The following is an 18,343-nucleotide window of genomic DNA, read 5'->3' on the forward strand; positions in this document are numbered from 1 at the left end:
CACCTTGGCCTCCCAAAGCACTGGGACCACAGGTGTGACCCACTGTGCCCAGCCCTATAATTTAAACTTCTTATAGGGTTCATTAATGAAGCAAAGAAGACAATTTTGAACAACAAATTAATTTAGTTTAAAAGGGCTTTGGACTTCTCTTTATATTTGTAAAGTATTTGAAAACCCTGAATTACATAGATAAATAGCTACAAATTACTAATTTATTTTACAACAATAAATAGATCTTTAGACTTTAGTTTTACAGAGATAGCAGGAATAGCTTTATTTCTAGGACCACCGGAAAGTTAATTTAGCAGCATAAGTTAATAAATTAATTCCCTCATTGTCTTAAAATGTGGTATGTAAAACTATTGAACTTGAGTCTTACTTATTCATTTTTTTTTTTTAGATTCAGGGAGTATATGTGCAGGTTTGTTACATGGGTATATTGTGTAATGGTGAGCTTTGGACTTGTAGTGTACCCATCACCTAAACAGTGAACATTGTACCCAATCGATAATTTTTTTTTTTTTTTTCTGAGATGGAGTTTCGCTCTTGTCGCCCAGGCTGGAGTATGATAGCATGATCTTGGGCTGACTGCAATCTGTGCCTCCCGAGTTCAAGTAGTTCTCTTGCCTCAGCCTCCCAAGTAGCTGGGATTGCAGGTACCCACAACCATACCCAGCTGATTTTTGTGTTTTTAGTAGAGACGGGATTTTTCTTTGTTGGCCAGGCTGGTCTCTAACTCCTGACCCCAGGTGATCTGCCTGCCTCGGCCTCCAATAGTGCTTGGATTACAGGCATGAGCTACTGGCACAGCCCCCCAATAGGTAATTTTTAACCCTCACCCCCCTTCCACCCTCCCTCCTTTTGGAGTCCCCAGTGTCTATTTATTTCCATCTGTGTGTCCATGTGTACCAATTGTTTGACTCCCACTAATAAGGTGAGAACATGCACTATTTGATTTTCTGTTTCTGAGGTATTTCACTTAGGATAATGGCCTCCAACTCTGTCCAAGTTGCTGCAAATGATATGATTTAATTCTTTTTTTATGGCTGGATAGTATTCCATGATGTGTATCTACTACATTTTCTTTATCCGGTCAACTATTGTTGGATACTTAGGTTGATTCCATGACTCTGCCATTGTGAATAGTGCTGTGATAAACATATGGGTGCAGGTATCTTTTTTCTGTAATGATTTCTTTTCCTTTGGGTAGATGCTCAGTAGTGGGATTGCTGGGTCGAATGGTCATTCTATTTTTAGTTCTTCACGAAATCTTCATACTGTTTTCCATAGAAGTTGTACTAATGTACATTCCCACCAATGGTGTGTAAATGTTTCCTTTTGTCTACATCCATGCCAACATCTGTTGCTTATGACTTTTGTTTTGTTTTGTTTTTTGAGACTGAGCCTCACTCTGTTGCCCAGGCTGGAGTGCAGTGGTGTAATCTCAGCTCACTGCAACCTCTGCCTCCCGGGTTGAAGCAATTCTCCTACCTCAGCCTCTGGAGTAGCTGGGATTACGACGTGTGACACCATGCCTGGCTCTTTTATTTTTTTGGATTTTTAATAGAGGTGGGGTTTTGCCATGTTGCCCAGGCTGGTCTCCAACTCCTAGCCCCAAGTGATCCACCTGCCTCAACCTGCCAAAGTGCTGGGATTACAGGTGTAAGCCACCATGCCCGGCCTTGCTTTTTAATTATAGCCATTCTTGAGTGTTATTTTTTAATCTTAGCTTTAAGGTAGCTATTTAAAGAAAATCTAATCCAATATTTACAGAATGCCAGCACTCTGCAGAAAATACCATTTGAAAACTACTAATCAGGCTGGGTTCAGTGGCTTATGTCTGTAATCCCAGTACTTTGGGAGGCCAAGGTGGAAGGATTGCTGGAGTCCAGGAGTTCAAGAGCAGCCTAGGCAACGTAGTGAGCCCCCATATCTAAAACATTTTAAAAAATAATAATAATAATGCCAGGCTTGATGGCATGTGCCTATATAGTTCAGCTACTCAGAAAGCTGAGGTGGGAGGATCACTTGAGCCCAGGAGGTTGAGGCTGAAGTGAGCCGTGATCATCATGCTACTGCACTCCAGCCTGCGTGATAGAGTAAGACCCGGTCTCAAAAAAAGAAAAAAAAAAGAAAAAAAAAAAGAAGAACAAAAGTACTAATCATGCTTTATATAACATATAACATTATCTCTGTAGAGTGAGAATATAGATTCCTTTTTTTTTTTTTTGGAGACTGATTTTCGCTCTTGTTGCCCAGGCTGGAGTACAGTGGCACGATCTTGGCTCACTGCAACTTGTGCTTCCTGGGTTCAAGCGATTCTCCTGCCTCAGCCTTCCTGAGTAGCTGGGATTACAGGCATGCACCACCACACTCCGCTAATTTTGTAGTTTTAGAAGAGACAGGGTTTCTCCATGTTGGTCAGGCTGGTCTCAAACTCTCGACCTCAGATGATCCTCCTGCCTCGGTCTCTCAAAGTACTGGGATTACAGGCGTGAGCCACCACACCCAGCCTGAGAATATAGTTTCTAATCATACTCTTTATTTCAGGAAAATTGCCAAATGGAGAAAATGTGAAAATGTTTCTTATAAAGGGTTAGATTAATATGAGTAAATTCTCATTAAAAATATGTTGTGTTCTGGAATTTTCAGAAATTTTCTTATATCACTTTTAATCAGTATTACAAGTAGTTGCCACCACAAAATTTTTGACCTACAAGTAACTGAAGTAGTATTAGTTAGCTATTTTATGATTACATATGCATGTTTTCATTAGCTTGCCATTCTAACAGGTCCTCATTTTTGTCTGATTTGCAGTTCCGAATTGTAAACGTTGTCCTTCCACTCCCACTGTGAGGTAGCAAAGGAGAATGAGGACTTTTTTTTTAATCCTCTGGCTTATTTAAAATTGGTCTAATATTTTTAGCCCTCCACTGAAGTGACTGCCGTCTCCTCTTTGAGGAAGAATCATGGATCCTGATGTCAGAAAGGAACTCTGAAGATGCCCTAGTTTAGTTCTGTGCCTGTAGATGCATGGTTTTTATAAAGCTGTGCAAAGAGAAAACTTTTCCAAAACCACACACGTTTTGTGCCCCTTTAAAAAGCCCAATATTTAAAGGAACCCTGTGGCAAATCCTTTTTTGAGGCAAATGCTCCTTTGTGCATCTTGGTGCTTTAAAGAGCCATTGGAAATTTTCTGACAGCACCTGCCCCAACCCATGAGAGCTGCCAGTGCAGTGCTTTCCCCTCAAAGAGGATCCTCCTTTCCACACAGCCAGTGGCCCCAGTACCCCTGAAGTCCAAGGTATCATAGTGGCGCCAGACATTCCTCTGTGGACTGGCAGATGTCTCAGGCTGGCACCCGCCTTCCTATTAAATTCCACACAATATTTACAGGCTGTTTGACATCAAAATTAAATTCAGAAAATTAATATAAAATGAGAACATTATAATCCATGATCTCGTGTGTCCCTTCTAGCTAAAATGAGTCTAGGAAACAAGCATAGCATGAGCATCGCTTTTTTTTTTTCTATGTGGAATACTTTCACATAATCTAGTAACTAAGGCCATGGGTTAAGATTCCGAGTCCACTGCTCACTTGCATAATATTATAGAGCAAATAACATAATTACCCTAAACGTCAGTGTCCTGTGAATTAAAGTAGAATTAATGATGGTGTCTACTTCACAGGGTAGTTGTGAGCTCTGAATGCAATCTCATCAAGTATTAATTTAATATTAATATTAATTGAAATATGGTATGTAGTATATACTAGGTACTTTAATAATTCTTAACTGTTTTTACCATTATTTCAAAATCCTGTTAATGCCTAGAAAAATATAACTTTGAAAAGTAAAAAAGAAGAGTAAACGTAAAGTAAGCAAAGAGGAATACAGCTTTTTAATGACCTTCTTCCCCTCCCTGCGTGCCCCTCTACAGAATGTGATAAGTTGCGGCATGATGGCTACCGCAGTTCTCAGTACTACTCTCAGGGACCCACCTTTGCGGCCAACGCCAGCCCACTCTGTGATGATTACCAAGACGAAGATGAAGAAGCAGATCAAAAGGTAAGCTTCAAAGTTCAACACGGGGTCCTGGGTTGGATTCCAGAACACAGAAAGGATATATGTAGACAAACTGGTAATATCAAAATCAAGCCTGTATTTTAATCAATAGTATTGTCTCAAGTGAATTTCTTGGTTTTGACAAATGTGCCATAATTATGTAAGAGAATAACATAAATGGAAACTGGGTAAAGGGTACACAGGAAACTCTCAATACTCTTTGCAGCTTTTCAGAAAATATAAAACTATCCTGATTTTTAAGAAGGTAAGATTAGAATCTAAAGAATTCATAAAGGAGACATAAAATCAGTGTATTTATGCATCTAAAATATTCTTTTTTGGTTAGAAAAATAAAGGGCTTTTTTCTCTTGTTTGATTTTTCGTATGACCAAGAACTCAGTTATATGACAAAGAACTCTGCTCATAATAGTAGAACCCACTGCTTTACAGTGGTCAGTGTTATTGATAGAGATAGAATAGAGGCAGTGCATTTACTTAATATTATTGCACTAGCCAATTCATTTAGTGATGCTATTTTACATTTGGGTTCCCTTTCCTCTGCCATCTCTGGTGATATGCACAAACCACTTAAGATAAGTAATTTTCTTAATACTAAATACATATGAAAGAATAAAAATGTATGAAGATTTTGATTTATGTAATTTTATTTTCATTTATTAAGTAATGTGAATTGACACTGGAATTATTACTTAAAATAAGATTTGATGAATAGTGTTTTGTTTCACAACCATTTTAATTAATTAAAAACTTTCAGTGGATTAGGCCAATTTATAAATGCCTTATTGATTGAAGAACATTATTCAAAATTTATTGTCCTTTTCCTCAAATAGGTAACTTCAGAGAATAAAATAAGAATTGATCAAAACATGGGAAATTAAGCCAGGCATTGTGGCATGCATCTGTTATATCAACTACTTGGAAGGATGAGACCGGAGGATCCCTTGAGCCCAGGAATTTGAGTTGTGGTCACTCCATTGTACTCCAACCTGGGCAGCAAAACAAGACCCTGCCTCAGAAAGCAGAAGGGAAATTACCACCTTAAACTTTTGATCTTCAAATGATCTTAACCCAGATTTTTTTTTTTAGATTCACTTTTTTTTTTTTTTTTTTGATGAGACAGTCTTGCTTGCTGTGTCACCCAGGCTGGAGTGCAGTGATGCAGTCTTGGCTCACTGCAACCTCCACCTCCCAGGTTCAAGCAATTCTCGTGCCTCAGCCTGCAAGTAGATGGAATTACAGGCACACGCCACCATGCTTGGCAGATTTTTGTATTTTCAGTAGATACAGGATTTCACCATATTGGCCAGGCTGGTCTTGAATTCCTGACTTTAAGTGATCTGCCCACCTCAGCCTCCCAAAGTGCTGGGATTACAGGCATGAGTCACTGCGCCTCGTCTACATTTTTAAATTAATGTTTTAAATTGACAAATCATAATTATATGCATTTATGGAGCGCAATGTGATGATTTGATATAGATACACAACATGGAATGATTAAATCAGACTAGCGTTTATCTGTCACTGTGCTTACCTATTATTTTTTATGGCAAGACGTGAAATTTGCGCTTTGTTATTTTGAAATATACAATTTATTATTAGAGATTGTAGTCATTCCTACTGTGCAATAGATATAAAAACTTATTCCACCTGTCTGAAATGTTGTCCCCTTTGATCAACAACTTCCTATTCCTTCCCTTTCCACCTAGATTTTTATCACAGAATGTTTTCCTATTTCTTGAAAGGTATTTTCACATATTGGATTACTCCTTTGAGCCTTTAAAATATACAAAGACAGTATCTTACTATAATGAGTAAAGCATTCATTTCAAAATTAATCTGAACTCTAATTTTGAAATTTTTCATTTTTTTCTTGTTGGCATGAGGGGAAAATGAAAACCAGAAAGTGAATTACAGAGTGAGACTTTTGTTTATCCAGATATACATTAGCCTTATACTGATGCTCAGAGAAGAAGAAAAGTTTATAATGGGGCCCAGTGAGACAGATGGTTTCTGGGTGTATAGAGTCCACTAGCAAATTGGCATTGTCTTGACAGCATCCTAAGATTTTTCTGGAGAATGGAAAAATCATTTCTAATTCTCACACAGCTCTTCGCTTACCGTGACACTCAACTCTGACGGAAGTTAGCCTCTGCACTAGTTTCTACTCCTCTGTACCATTGCCACAGACCCTGACAGCCAAGCAGCCCTCTCCCAGATGTGTGTGAGAGTGTGGACAAATCACCCCCGAGAAAACAGGCTCCTATCCTGCTGAAAATGAGTGCAAAGAAAATGGTCATATATAAGGAAATATATATAAAAGTCATCCTTTATATGATGTGATATGACATGACATCCCAGTAAACACAAATGTTTCCATAATAATTACCTTAGTGTGATTTGCTGGCATTGGCATCACTAGACCAGGAACGAGAAGTTGACGGTAGGACCCTTGACAGGTCTCCTTGGGACCCACGGTGTCCTTCTTTTTGTGAAAGGGAGGAGGTAAGCAGTGGGAGGACCTGCCTGGTATGTGTGGGAGGAGAGCTATTTTCTGGGGTCCCTCCCAACCCTCTCCAAGTTACAGTGTCTGCCTTCATGGCTTTCCTATATTTGGTCTCTTACAAAAGCACACAGCCACTTTCAAATCTTAGCTTTCTTTGCTGCTATAAATTTTGTTACTTTTGTGATTTTAAAATCCAGGTTTGGTTGGGTGTGTTGGCTCACACCTGTAATCCTAGCACTGTAGGAGGCCAAGGTGACCAGATAGCCTGAGCTCAGGAATTCAAGACCAGCCTGGTCTTGAATGTAGCAAGACCTTGTCTCTACAAAAAATAGAACAAAACTAGCTGGGTGTGGTAGCACACCTGTAGTGCTAGCTACTCGGGAGGCTAAGGTGGGAGAATTGCTTAAGCCCAGGAAGTCAAGGCTACCGTGAGAAATGTTTGCATCACTGCACTCCAGCCTGGGCAACTGAGTGAGACCCTGTCTCAAAAAAAAAAAAAAAAAAAAAAAAAGGTTAATNGACCCACGGTGTCCTTCTTTTTGTGAAAGGGAGGAGGTAAGCAGTGGGAGGACCTGCCTGGTATGTGTGGGAGGAGAGCTATTTTCTGGGGTCCCTCCCAACCCTCTCCAAGTTACAGTGTCTGCCTTCATGGCTTTCCTATATTTGGTCTCTTACAAAAGCACACAGCCACTTTCAAATCTTAGCTTTCTTTGCTGCTATAAATTTTTGTTACTTTTGTGATTTTTAAAAATCCAGGTTTGGTTGGGTGTGTTGGCTCACACCTGTAATCCTAGCACTGTAGGAGGCCAAGGTGACCAGATAGCCTGAGCTCAGGAATTCAAGACCAGCCTGGTCTTGAATGTAGCAAGACCTTGTCTCTACAAAAAATAGAACAAAAACTAGCTGGGTGTGGTAGCACACCTGTAGTGCTAGCTACTCGGGAGGCTAAGGTGGGAGAATTGCTTAAGCCCAGGAAGTCAAGGCTCCCGGGGAAAATGTTTGCAACCCCGCCCCCCCGCCGGGGCAAATGGGGGAGGCCCTCTCCCAAAAAAAAAAAAAAAAAAAAAAATCAGGTTAATACTTGTTCTTGGGTAAAAGTATTTTGAAATCCTTGGAATATATCATTAGAGATATTTATGGGGAACTTGTATTTTTCCTTTTCTTAAATATATAGAACCAAGTTGAAGTATATTAGAAAAATGTTCAGTCATTAGATCTGAATGTCATCTCAAGACAATCTCTGTAAGAAATTGGTTTCGGAATAAAATAAATATCAAATTATTTTTATCAAATATATATTAGACATTATTATATACTAATTAAATATCAGCTAACAAATTATACTATCGTAATAGCTAACTGCCTGCTTCCCCTTCCTGCCTCCCCAACTCCCTTCTTACATTCTTCTCTTGGAGTGACCTCACTGAGTTTTGTATTAACTTCACCATTTCTTGATTCTGTGCAGCATCAAAAAAACCACTTGCCACCCGACTATAACATATAGCCAATTCCACGATCTTGGAGCACATTTCCCATCCTTTTGCTTATTCATCATGGTTGGATTAATTGCAGCACTCTGTTTTTTGTGTTTTTGTTGTTGTTTTGTTTTGTTTTGTTTTTGAGACAGGGTCTCACTCTGTTGAGTCTGTTGCCCAGGCTGGAGTGCAATGGCACAGTCACAGTTCACTGTAGCCTCAACCTCCTGGGTTCAAGTGATCCTCCTGCCTCAGCCTCCCGAGTAGTTGAGACTCCAGGTACACATCACCACACCCAGCTAATTCTTGTTTTTTTTTTTTGTAGAGATGGAGTTTTACCATGTTGCCCAGGCTGGTCTCGAACTCCTGGGCTCAAGCAATCTGCCTGCTTTGGCCTCCCAAAGTTCTAGGCTTACAGGCGTGAGTCATCACGCTCAGCCTTGTTCTTCTTAACTATATAAAGTTAACAAGTCTTAGTGCTGCTGTCAGTGACAAAGATCCTGAAATTGGTATGGAAATTAAACACATAAGCCTTATGTTTTCTCTACCACTTCCTATAGGTCCCTCTCCATAACTCATGTGCGAATGTCTTCAGGTTGAAGTGAGGGTTTCGTTTGTGTGCATCCACATAGTAGGTGATTGGCTGCTCAGTTGGCTTATTCATTCAACAGTAATTCCTTGAGTTATTTCTACTAAGTAAATATTTGCTCTGAGTGCAAATCTTTATTAATCTTCATGGCCCTTGTGGCCATTCACTAGGTCACTGTGATGCACGGATGCATCCAAGCTGTGCAGCCAGCGGTGGTGGCCATTTAGGACCCAGAAACACTCCTCACATCTCCGTAATGTGTTCTGAGAAAGAGCTCCTTCAAGCACAGAATTATAATTCCTTTGTAAAATACGGACTTATTGATCACCTTCTATGTGCCAGAGACTATTCTAGGTGTTGGATGTGTAACAGTAAACCAAATGCAAGAAATCTCTGTCCTTGATGGAGCTTTGATTTCATGGGGAGGCACTAAGAGCAAATACAGTCATGCATTGTGTAATGACAGTGATACATGCTGAAAAATGCATTGTTACGTGATTGGTCATTGTGCAAATATCATAGGGTGCACTTACCCAAACCTAGATGGTACAGCCTTCTACACACCTAGGCTAGATAGGATAACCCAGTGACCCCCAGATTCTTTGTCACCAGGGTCCAGTTTCATGGAAGACAATTTTTTCATGGCCCAGACGGGTGGGTGGGACAGTTTTGGGATGAAACTGTTCCACCTCAGATCGTCAGACATTAGTTGGATTCTCATAAGGAGGGCACAGCCTAGACCCCTCACATGCACAGTTCACAATAGGGTTTGCGCTCCTATGAGAATCTAATGCTGCCACTGATCTGACAGGAGGCGGAGCTCAGGCAGTAATGCTTGCTGGCCTGCCACTCACCTCCTGCTGTTCAGCCCAGTTCCTGACAGGCCACAGATGGGTACAGGCGCATGGCCTGGGGGCTGGGGACCCCCGGGAAATGGCCTATTGCTCCTAGGCTACAGCATGTTATTATACTGAATACTCTAGATAATTGTAACAATGGTGAGTATTTGTGTATCTGAACATAGGAAAGGCACAATAAAAACACAGTAGAGTGTGGTGAGTGAATGTGAAGGCCTAGGGCATTATTGTACACTATTGTAGGCTTTATAAACACTGTAGACTTAGTGTTTATAATTATAATTAGCACTATAATTATAACAAAAATTTTTCTAGCCAGTTTCAGTAGCTCACACCTGTACTCGCAGCACTCTGAGAGGCCAAGGTGGGAGGATTGCATGAGTCCAGGAATTCAAGACTAGCCTGGGCAACAAACTGAGACCCCATCTCTACAAAAAGCAATATGTTTTCTTCAATAGTAAATTAGCCTTAGCTTACTGCAACTTTTTTACTTTATAGGCTTTTAAATTTTTTAAACTTTTTGACTGTTTTGTAATAACACAGCTTAAAACATAAATACATTGTATGGCTGTACAAAGATATTTTCTTTATATCCTTATTCTGTAACAGGTTTTTTATTTAAGATGTTTAATAAAAAAGTTTAAAGAGGAAAACACTAAGACACAAACACACACACTAGCCTTGGCCTACACAGGGTACAGGGTCAGCAGCATCAGTATCACTGTCTTCCCCTCCACATCTTGTCCTACTGGAAGTTCCTCAGGGGCAGTAACACCCATGGAGCTGTCATCTCCTGTGATAACAATACCCTCTTCTGGAATATCTTCTGAAGGACTGGCCTGAGGCTGTTTTACAGTTAACTTTTTTTCATAAGTAAGAATACCTTCTAAAATAACAAAAAATATAGTATGGTAAATACATAAACCAGTAGCATAGTCACTTGATATCTTTATCTTGTATATCATTATCAAGTATGATGTATTGTGCATAATTGTGTCATATTTTGTTTTTTTGTTTGTTTGTTTTTAGATGGAGTTTTGCTCTTGTCACCCAGGCTGGAGTGCAGTGGCATGATCTCGACTCACTGCAACCTCTGCCTCCTGGGTTCCAGCAATTCTTAGTAGATTTTTAGTAGAGACGGGGTTTCACCATGTTTGTCCAGGCTGGTCTCAAACTCCTGATCTCAGGTGATCCACCCACCTCGGCCTCCTAAAGTGCTGAGGCTACAGGCGTGAGCCACCGTGCCGGTCCTCAGTTGTGTCATATTTTTATATGAGTCGTAGGGCAGTGAGTTTGTTTACACCAGAATCACCACAAGCAGGAGTAATGTGTTGTGCTATGTTGTGATGCCCGCGACATCATTAGGCATAGAAATTTCTCAGCTCTGTTATGATCTTATGGGACCACTGTCGTATATACGGCCTGTTGTTGACTGAAATGTCATTATGCTGCACATGACTGTAAGTAATTTTGCTCTGTTAGAAAGTGGCATACACTCTGGAGTAAAATCAACTGGAGGGACAGTTGCAATGTTAAATGAAAAGGGTAGGCCTTATTCAGCATAGAAGTGATTGGGATTGAAAGAATGAACATTTCTGAAAGAACATTTTAGAAACAGAAAAGTCATTCATTTCTGGAAGAACATTTTAGAAACAGAAAGCAGCCAATGCAATAAATGTTTCTTAAGAGTGTATGTGGGGCTGGGCGCACTGGCAAATGCCTATAATCCCAGCACTTTGAAAGGCCTAGGTGGGTGGATCACTTAAGGTCAGGAGTTCAAGACCAGCCTGCACAACATGGTAAAACCCTGTCTCTACTAAAAATACAAAAATTAGCTGGATGTGGTGGCAGGTGCCTGTGATCTCAGCTACTCAGGAGGCTGAGGCAGGAGAATTGCTTGAACCCAGGAGGCAGAGGTTGCAGTGAGCCAAGATCATGCCATTGTACTACAGCCTAGGTGACAGAGCCAGACTCTGTCTCAAAAAAAAGAAAAAAGAAAGTATGTGATGTATCAGATGCTGCAAAATTCAAAGATTAATAAGATATTTTACATGCCTTAAGGATTTTACAGCCCTCCAAGGTAGGGAAAACTAAGTAGAATGAAAAGCATTATATATAACCTGCTGTTATAAGTGTTTGGCATATAGTACTAGGTAAAAAAGAAATTATTCTGACTTGGATAATCAGGAAATGGGGGAGGGATCCAGAGATGGTAAAGTATGTAAGAAGAATGGTTACAGGGCGGTTGCAACAGGCAAAATGGCACTGAGGACTGAGACCAAAAGTATGGTTGAATGATGAGGAAGGGGGTAGTTAAGAGATGGGGCATTCTAGAGTTAGGAGACCAGTTTCAAGTTTTAGTTCTGCCACTTGCTGTGTTTCTTTGGATGCATCACACCCCTTTAAGGTATGAATTTCCTTATGTAGAAAGTGGGCAGTGGAAGAAGATTGTTCTCTGTGAGCTTGCAGGACTGGAAGTTGTTCTGGGTGAGTCAGTGAGTGTGGTGAGTGAATATGAAGGCCTAGGGCATTATTGTACCCTGTGAGCTTTTGAACAAACATTTTTTTCTTTTTTTTTTTTTTTTTTTTTTTTTTTTTTTGAGGCATACACATTGCTTTATTTAAAAAATACAGCGAAGAGAGCCAGGCGAGGGGGCTCATGCGTGTAATCAGGTGATCCACCTAGGTGGGTGGATCACCTGAGGCCAGGAGTTTGAGACCAACCTAGACAACATGGTGAAACCCTGTCTCTACTTAAAAAAACAAAAATTAGCTAGGCGTGGTGGCACGCACCTATAATCCCAGCTACTAGGGAGGCTGAGGCAGGAGAATCACTTGAACCTGTGAGGCGGAGGTTGCAGTGAGCCAAGATCACGCCACTGCACTCCAGCCTGGGTGACAGAGCCAGACTCTGTCTCAAAAAAAAAAAAAAAAAAAAGGTGAAGGGAAAATATCTAGCTATTTGAACATAATTATTCCAAACATAGAAAACACACAATTAAAACAAGTGAAGGAAAGCTACTATAAAATAACAGCTTAGATACTTTTTAAGGATCACTTAATAGTAAATCTAGAAATGGGAAAAAAAATCACAGAGACAGAATTTGTTTAGTGCCAAGTGCAAATGCTGCTGAGATGTTAGCAGACTGAGACTCAGAATTGAAGCACCGCAGCTGTTCTCCAGTGGCCTAGGGATGCTCTCTTCTCCCGCGCTGCCATCCTCAGCCTTCCTGCCCTGACCTCTCTTCAGAAGTGCCTGGCGAAGGCAGCAATGGCGACCACCTGCAGGATGGCCTCCAGGCCGTGGAGTGCCAGGAGTGTGGCACTGAGGGCCCAGTCCACCCACAACACCAGGGTCTGCCAAAGCAGGAAGTGGGCAGAGAGGAGGACGGTGCCAGCCGTGATGGCCAGGCTGGCGGCCAGCAGCCTCTCAGCCTCTGTCAGTTTGCCCCTGGTGCCCAGGTATAACTGTACTGCTTCCAGAGTCCCCATCAGAAACAACGGAGTGAGATCGAGGACCAGGTAGCAGTGAGGATAGCTGAACACCTGACCTTGCGTGCAACTGCCATCTTGCTCGCCCCCTCATTCATTTACTGAGTAAATATTCAGTCTTGCCAATATGCCAAGCATTGTTCTAAGTACTGAGAAGCCATCAAGTGAACCAAAGCCCCTTCTACTGAAGGGAAGATCATGGTGAACAAACAAGCATCATACAACACCAGATGGTGATAAGTGTTATGAAGGTAAATAAAACAATGGCAAGGAGAGTTCTAGAGCGACAGGACTGCCAGTTTAGATTGAGTGTCCAAGAAGGACTCTGAGAATCGTCATTAGAGCAGACCATCAAGTGACATATAAGAACATCACCCAAGTGGGAGTTGAGCAATGAGAACACATGGACACAGGGAGGGGAACATCACACACCGGGGCCTGTCAGCGGGGTGGGGAGAAAGGGGAGGGAGAGCATTAGGGCAAATACCTAATGCATGTGGGGCTTAAAACCTAGACAATGGATTGATAGGTGCAGCAAACCACCGTGGCACATGTATATCTAAATAACAAGCCTGCACGTTCAGCTCATGTATCCCAGAACTTAAAGTAAAATACAAAATAAAACATTTAAAAAAAAAAAAGAGCATCACACATGGGAAGGCCTGAAAACCTTATTGTAGTTACCCTGCGGGAAGAATAGCCACACACCAGAGCAGGTAGGCACGGAGCAAGGGGAAGAGTGGTGATAATGACTTTGGAGGAAATAACCAAGGACCAGATCACATAGGACCTAATTAGCCAGAGTAAAGATTTTGATTTGTTGCTCCTGGGTGAGATGGGAGTCACTGGAGGAGTTGAGCAGGGAGGTAACATGATCCGATTGATTATTTAACGGGATTTGTCTGTAGGAAAATTAGACCATAGACAGTGGAAGACAGAAGCACAGAGACAAGACAATAGGCCCTTGCAGTAATCCAGAAAAGCAATGGCCAAGGGTGGCTGGGACCAGAATGGCAGTGGTGGGGTTTCTAGGTTTATTTGGAAAGTGAATCCTATAGGATTTGCTTAAGTTATGAGACAAAGAAGAGTTGAGGATAACTCCATCTGCTATTTTTCTAGCTTGGTCTCTCTAGAATCTCATTACAAAATTATTTTACCCCTGAGAAATTCTCACCCATTAACCCTGCTCTCTTCATGTCCACACTCATCCTTCCCCGGCTTATATTACATGGCCTGCCATTGCACTCACTTCTTTGCACACATTTTCAACTCTGCTGACTCCTTTCTCCTTCTGCCACTTTCCTGGCAAAGAACCCAACTCCAGTTTGATCCAACTTTTCCCTGCTTTGCACTAAAGCCTGATTGGTTAGTTAAACGAGGCTACAGAAGGACGCTAGGGTGTGTTTCACTGAATGTATGACCTCAAGCCTCAAGTGTTGCCTAGCAATCCTACTATATTAACTCATCGGTTCATTCTTCCACTCTCCCAAGTAATATTTCATACCTTCTCAAATCTCCAAACACAACTGCTTCTGTTTCACTTGCAGATCCTGCCTGCTGTGGTTTGGATATGGATCGAGTTTGTCCCCACCAAAACTCATGTTGAAATGTGATCCCACTGTGGTAGTGTTGGAAGTTGGGGCCTAGTAGGAAGTGTCTAGGCTATGGAGGAAGATCCCTCATATCCCTATGAATAGCTTGGTGGTGTTCTCTGGCTTGGTAGTGAGTTTCTGCCCTCTCTCGATGGGATTGGTTCTCGTGGAAATAGATTAGTTCCAGTGAGAGTCAGTTGTTATAAAGCTGGGAACCCTCAGATCCTCCCCTCATTGCACATGTCTGCTTACCTTTTGTCTCCACCATGTTGTGACACAGCGTGAGAGCCCTTGCCAGAAGCCAGGGCCATGCCCTTGAACTTCTCAACCTGTAAAATCCTAAGCTAAATAAACCTCTACTCTTTATAAACTACCCAGTCTCAGATATTCTTTTATAGCAACAGAAAACAGACTCAGACTCTGCCCTTTGTATTTGCTGCACTAGGAAAACAAAAGCACTCGGGTCATATCTTTTCACCACCAAACCCACCAAACTTCTTACATCTCCTCCTTTATGATCTCACCCTTTCCCGCCATTGCAATGCCCTGCTGTGTCCCAAGTGGCTAGCTCAGGGCCTGGCACACAGTAGGCACTCAGTATTTTTCCAGTGGGATGAATAAGGACAACTTCTCAAGGACCTCATATTTGCAATTCATCCCTCTCTCTTAGCCCTAATCAATTTTCTGTCTTGATTGCATCATAACCATCATTATACAAACATGCTTTATTTTCTTTCATCTTGAAGAAACCCTGCTTTGACCTTTCATTCCCCTCAAATTTCTACCACATTGTTCAGTTCAACTTTATAATTAAACATGTCCAAAGAACTGTCTAGACTTGCCATCTCCACATCCTTTTTTCACAATTTCTTTTGAAGCCCCTCCAAACAAACTTTTATCCCCCGCGCATACTTAAACTACTCTTGTTAAGTCTACCAATCACCTCCACGTTGCCAAATCTAATATTTAATAGTTAATTCTCAGACCTCATCTTACTCAGCCTCTCAGCATTTGACATTGTTTATGATTCTTTTCCTCTAAGAATACTTGGCTCTCATGACATGACACACTCCTGGTTTTCCTCTTCCCTCACTGGCCGTTGCCTCTCAATCATTTGTTGGATAGTCCTTTTCTTCCAAATACCTAAAAGTTGGTGTAACTCAGGGCTCAAACCTTGAACCCCTGCTACTCTGTAACAGGCTCACTCCTTGGGTGATTTCATCGAGTCCCATGGCTTTAAGTGCCGTGCGCTGATGTTTTGTAAATGTATATCTTTAGCCCAGACTCATGCAGTTACCTGCTTACTTTCCTTCTCCACTGAAATGTCTTACAGGTATCTCAAACTTGTCCAAATCCAAATATGTGATTCTCACATTTCTTTTCAAAAAAAAAAAAAAAAAAAAAAAAAAAAAATGCTTCCTTTTTTCATAGTTTTTTCAAAACCACCTCAGTAAACCACAACTCCTTTCTACCAGTTACTTAAGTCAAAACATAGGGCACGGTCTCGATTCTTTTCTTTTTCTCGCACCTTCAGCAACTTCTGTAGGACTACCAATTTTTGAAACACCTTTAAAACCTCAGTTCAGGCATCCTGCAATGGGTAGGTCAGGGAGTATGTCCATAGAGTAGGCAGCCAAGGCAGGTTAGAAGTGAGGCTGTGAAGGATTCAGGTAGGTGTTAGATGGGCCATGCTGTGGATATTGAGTTCACCAGGAGTGATAACAGGAGTGCTGGTGAAGGGAGGCTGAGGTGGGCTCACAGAGGGGCAGTGCTAAGTGAAGGAATTCCTTTATTGCATAGCTAACAGGAAATCTCTGACACATTTTTAAGCAGAGAATTTTATGATTAGGAGTAAAAATTGTATATAGTAATCCCTCAGTATCCATGGGCAACTGGTTCCAGGATTTCCCACAAATACCAAAATCTATGGATGCTCAAGTCCCTTGTATCAGATGATGTAGTATTTGCGTATAAGCTACACATATCCTCTCATATACTAGATCACCTCTGGATTACTTATAATAACTAATATAATGTAAATGCTATGTAAACAGTTGTTATACTGTATTGTTTAGGGAATAATGACACAAAAAATGTCTGTATATATTCAGTTACAGACACAGCCATTCTTTTATTTTTTGTTTAAATACTTTTAATCCGTGGTTGGTTGAATGCACAGATATAGAACCCACAGATATAGAGGGCTGACGTATATCATCTTTTGATAGATGGGAGATACATAGGTAATTTTGAAATGGATTTTCCAGTTTATACAGTGTATCAAAACTGACCCTAGAAAAGAGAAAATATTTTATCAAAGTGATTATCATGAAAAAAAAAAACAAATCTTATCAAACATTTACATCAAATTGAAAAAAATACCAAGCCCAGATGGTCTTGTGTATGTTGGGTAGGAGTGGTCTTCTACGAAAGATGTCAAAGAATAGGTAAGTCCAATGCTTAAAACTTTTTCAGAGCAAAGGGACAAAGTGCAGTTCTTTTTAATAAATTAGTTTAACACTGATGCCAAAACCTGGCAAAGATTGTACGAAGTAGAAAATTAACTAGCCAGTCTCACTCATGAATATTGGCATTAGAGATCATAAATAAAACAGTAGGAAATGTAATCTAACAGCTCATTAAAAGAACTATTCCAAAATCAACCTGGGTTTATTCCGATGGTAATGCAAGGATGCTTGATACTAGGCAATCTAATTATGTATTAATAATATCAATAGATCTAAAGAGAAAAATTTTATATAGTCAAAACTGTAGATATTGACAAGTTATTTGGTACAATTTGATGGCCATTCTTGATTTAAAAAAATATAGCAGAACTTAACAAAGTTTATCTGCCTTGTCCTCCAAATCCCACAATTTTAACGGGCTGTTTCCACTAGAATGTGATATAAGAGAAGGACATTCACTATCATTATTACCACTTAGCATAGTATGGAAAGAGGTAGCCAACAAAATCAGGAAAGCTGTAGAATAAAAAGTGCAAAAGTGAGAAAGATTGAGATTATGTTATCACTCTTTGTTCGTGGTTAAGTCTATATACTGGGTAAATCCAAGAAAGTAATATTTCAAAATTTCTATAAATAATAGAGTTCAATGATATAGTAAGGTATAAAATTAATATATAGCAATCAATAACTTTCATATCTACAAAGTCAAATTAGAAGATACAACAGGAAAAATCTATTTAAAATAGCTATTGCAAAGTACAGATAAATTTAGTAAGAAAAGGACAAGAACTATATGAAAGAAACTTTAAAAAATACTATATGGCCGGGTGCAGTGGCTCATGCCTATAATCCCAGCACTTTGGGAGGCCAAGTTGGGTGGATCACCTGAGGTCAGGAGTTCAAGACCAGCCTGGCCAACATGGCAAAACCCCATCTCTACTAAAAATACAAAAATCAGCTGGACGTGGTGATGTGTACCTGTAATCCCAGGTACTCGGCAGGCTGAGGAAGGAGAACCCAAGAGGTGGAGGTTGCAGTGAGCCAAGAGTGTGCCCCACTGCTCTCCAGCCTGGGTGACAGAGCAAGACTCTTCTCAAAAACAAAAACAAACTACAGAACACAAATAAAATTTGAGTAACTGAAAAGACATATCATGTCCTCAGAGGCGTTAATATCAAAAAGCTCTCCACTCTGCCCAAGTTAATTTATAAGATTAACACAATACCAATAAAAACATGAGTAGATTTTTTCTGGGTTTTTTTTTTTTTTTTTTTTTTTTTTT

The 18,343-nt window shown here is 40.5% G+C and overlaps 1 protein-coding gene across 1 annotated transcript in view; it reads left to right on the plus strand.

Annotated features, from left to right (window-relative positions):
• The window catches only part of NHSL1 (NHS like 1), a 78,511-nt gene that overhangs the window by 21,542 nt on the left and 38,626 nt on the right, over positions 1-18,343 (plus strand). The window contains 1 exon segment of the mRNA XM_017848993.1: positions 3,940-4,067. Within this exon segment, the coding sequence (XP_017704482.1) occupies positions 3,940-4,067 (128 nt within the window).

Source organism: Rhinopithecus bieti, unplaced genomic scaffold, assembly GCF_001698545.2.
Source record: "Rhinopithecus bieti isolate Rb0 unplaced genomic scaffold, ASM169854v2 scaffold_31173, whole genome shotgun sequence".
Taxonomy (NCBI): Eukaryota; Metazoa; Chordata; class Mammalia; order Primates; family Cercopithecidae; genus Rhinopithecus; species Rhinopithecus bieti.